Source organism: Corticium candelabrum, chromosome 14, assembly GCF_963422355.1.
Source record: "Corticium candelabrum chromosome 14, ooCorCand1.1, whole genome shotgun sequence".
NCBI lineage: Eukaryota > Metazoa > Porifera > Homoscleromorpha > Homosclerophorida > Plakinidae > Corticium > Corticium candelabrum.
In genome coordinates, this window is record NC_085098.1 from 1,758,632 (window position 1) to 1,761,131 (window position 2,500).

Here is a 2,500-nt window from a genome sequence, read left to right on the forward strand (position 1 = left end):
CAGTTGAATCAGTTGTCATGCACATAAATTAATGTGAATTTAAACAAAATTTTGCAAACCAGAGCATGCTCTAATTGAGCATGCTATAGTTTCTAGAAATAAAGTCAAAACAATAAAAAATAACTAAACTTGAAAGCCTGAATCCACTGTTCTTCCTATTCACTCATGCACCCACCTATCACTTCACCAATTTGTTTCTGTTATTAGCTTATCAACTCATTGTTCAATAAGTAACCAATAAAATACAAATACAAAGCTGATATTGAAAGGGGCTAACAGTTTTAATTTGTAAGAGCAGAACATATCTGTCTAGTAATAAGACAATAAGTTGCTTTGCTCAATTCAATGTCTCATCATCACTTTGCAGATTCTCAGTGTTCTCCGTTTCCCTGCCTTGCTCTTAGTGTAAAAATGAATAAAAATTTTGTGTAGCAAAGTCAAGTCATAATCAATTAGTTCTAGTTAATTAAAAGTTGCAGTTGAAGATAGAAAACGAACCTGTCTCATCATACAAAAAAGTAGGCCACGCATCAACTTGACTACACTCTGCAATCACAGCAATGACAGAAAGATCTGTGCGAAGTTACTATCCACACGCGTTCTAACACGTTCCAGTTGGTAAGCTCTTGCGCGATCTTCGTCTGTCTCGGCTCGTTTCCGATATGCCATGGACAGAGCCCATACAGCTATCACACTGTAGACGTTGTCTCTCACCCAAGCATCACCGTTAGTATTTGCAGTAGCCGGCAATAAGCCCGTTACTGGATGCTACAAACAGATCACGTGACAATCTACTGCATCTCCAACAATAAAGCAAACGCTTACCTGATGACAAAGAATCGTTGTTTTGACAAGATGGTGGTAGTAGTCCAACCTGATAGTTGAGTCACTTCGTTTGCGAGACATGTTTTATCATATCCGGGATCTTGATAAGATCACACCCAAGAATTCTGTAGAGTCTATCTAAAGCTAGTCGAAACACGTTCAATTCAGCTTGTGCTCAACAATCTGTGTTGCCTCGATAAGGTAAAGGCAGACCTATACTGGCTATGAAACAACGCTTGCGCAGTCTTACAAAAGTGGCGCGAAGTGGTGGAGTCGTGTGGTCACGTGTCAATCCTAATCGTTCTAAGTTAATGGACTAGAACTCATTAGCCATTGCAACACCCTCTGGACTGGGAGCCAATTAGAGTCACGTTATCGCTGAGGAAGCTGCTATTACCCGTTCTGTCGTCTCATCAGGGCAGCAGAAAGTTGCAGAGGCACGATAACTCGCTACTTGTCCACACTTTTACGAGAATAATTGCATTATTAAGGGGTGGCAACTTAATTCATTAGCGCTTCAGCTTGGCAGATGACCATGGAGCCAGAATGTGAGCCGAAGAAACGCAAGCGGCGCACACGCTTTCCTCCAGAAGCGAAGGCAACTTTGGAAGCAGTCTACGAACAGACAAAGCATCCAGACAGACAGCAGGTAACAGAACTAGCTGAGCAGCTGGGATACAAATACGAAACAATCAAGATGTGGTTCGACAATCGTCGATACAACGAAGTCAACCGTCCAAGTGGACGCAGAATGCAGCAATTGGCCAAGGAACATCCCCAACCATGGAGTGGCTGCCAAGTCACGTGCATGGGAGTTCCAACGATGCACCAGCAGCCAGTCTTCTCCACTGTTACGTCACCGCAAGAAAACAGAAAGCTGTCTCCAGACGCTGAAACTGCTGGTGAGAGTTTTGGTTCCACACAGGTTTCGGCAGAGACAGCGCGTGGGAGCGGAACCCAAACGGCGTGTACAAACAGCAACGCCACGCGCTCGGCACCGCCTCTCACTTTTGTCAGACCCATAATCGAACCATTCGTAAACGTTAAAGAAGAAAACAGCGTTCTCGAGGTGGAAGATGGCACAACGGGTGAGGACAGGAAAGAAGACGAACTAGAAGAGTCGTTTGAGGAATTTCTTGAGATGGTGCGTGGGAGGAAGATGCAGTACAAACTGTCAGATTTCGAGGATTTCAAGCGGGAAGCAGAGCGCCTTTTTCGCTCGTTACATTTTGTTTGTCTTATGCGCTTTTCACAGGGTAATAGAAGCACAGTAAGGTAGGTGCACGAGTCAGAGTTCAAGCATTATAATTATAATCTCTCTAGATCTTAATTAATCAATGTCTTAATCACTTGTTTTGCTTCTTTCTTACCCGCTGTGGCAATATCAGACACCTCGTTTCATTTCCTCTCGCTAGACAACCTGTCTGTGATCTAATAATTTATTGATCCCTCAATTAATTTGCAGCTTTCTGCAATTGACTTCCCTAAGGTAAGTATAGTCAGACTGCCATTACCATGACACAATGGTAATAATCACAGCGCCATGTAAGTCTTCCAGCATCAGCAACTATATATGACTCACTCCTTCTAAGCATATATGGCTTGTGTAAACAGTGCCACACGCTGTAGCCGTCAGTCAATGGAAATACTAAAATTAAGTAAACTAGAACAACTG

At 43.1% G+C, this 2,500-nt stretch overlaps 2 protein-coding genes across 2 annotated transcripts in view; one reads left to right on the plus strand and one right to left on the minus strand.

Moving 5' to 3' along the window:
* Positions 1–1,055, minus strand: part of LOC134189528 (phosphorylase b kinase regulatory subunit alpha, skeletal muscle isoform-like) — an 11,587-nt gene extending 10,532 nt beyond the window's left edge. Inside the window, exons 1-3 of the mRNA XM_062657828.1 lie at positions 826–1,055; positions 607–768; positions 499–546 (exon numbers count right to left, since the gene is read on the minus strand). Coding sequence (XP_062513812.1) covers positions 499–546; positions 607–768; positions 826–906 — 291 coding nt within the window. The 5' untranslated portion in view covers positions 907–1,055. The remainder of the gene's footprint in view (positions 1–498; positions 547–606; positions 769–825) is intronic.
* A 29-nt stretch (positions 1,056–1,084) lies between these two features.
* LOC134189530 (uncharacterized) overlaps positions 1,085–2,500 on the plus strand; it is a 7,879-nt gene continuing 6,463 nt past the window's right edge. Inside the window, exon 1 of the mRNA XM_062657829.1 lies at positions 1,085–2,100. Coding sequence (XP_062513813.1) covers positions 1,355–2,100 — 746 coding nt within the window. The 5' untranslated portion in view covers positions 1,085–1,354. The remainder of the gene's footprint in view (positions 2,101–2,500) is intronic.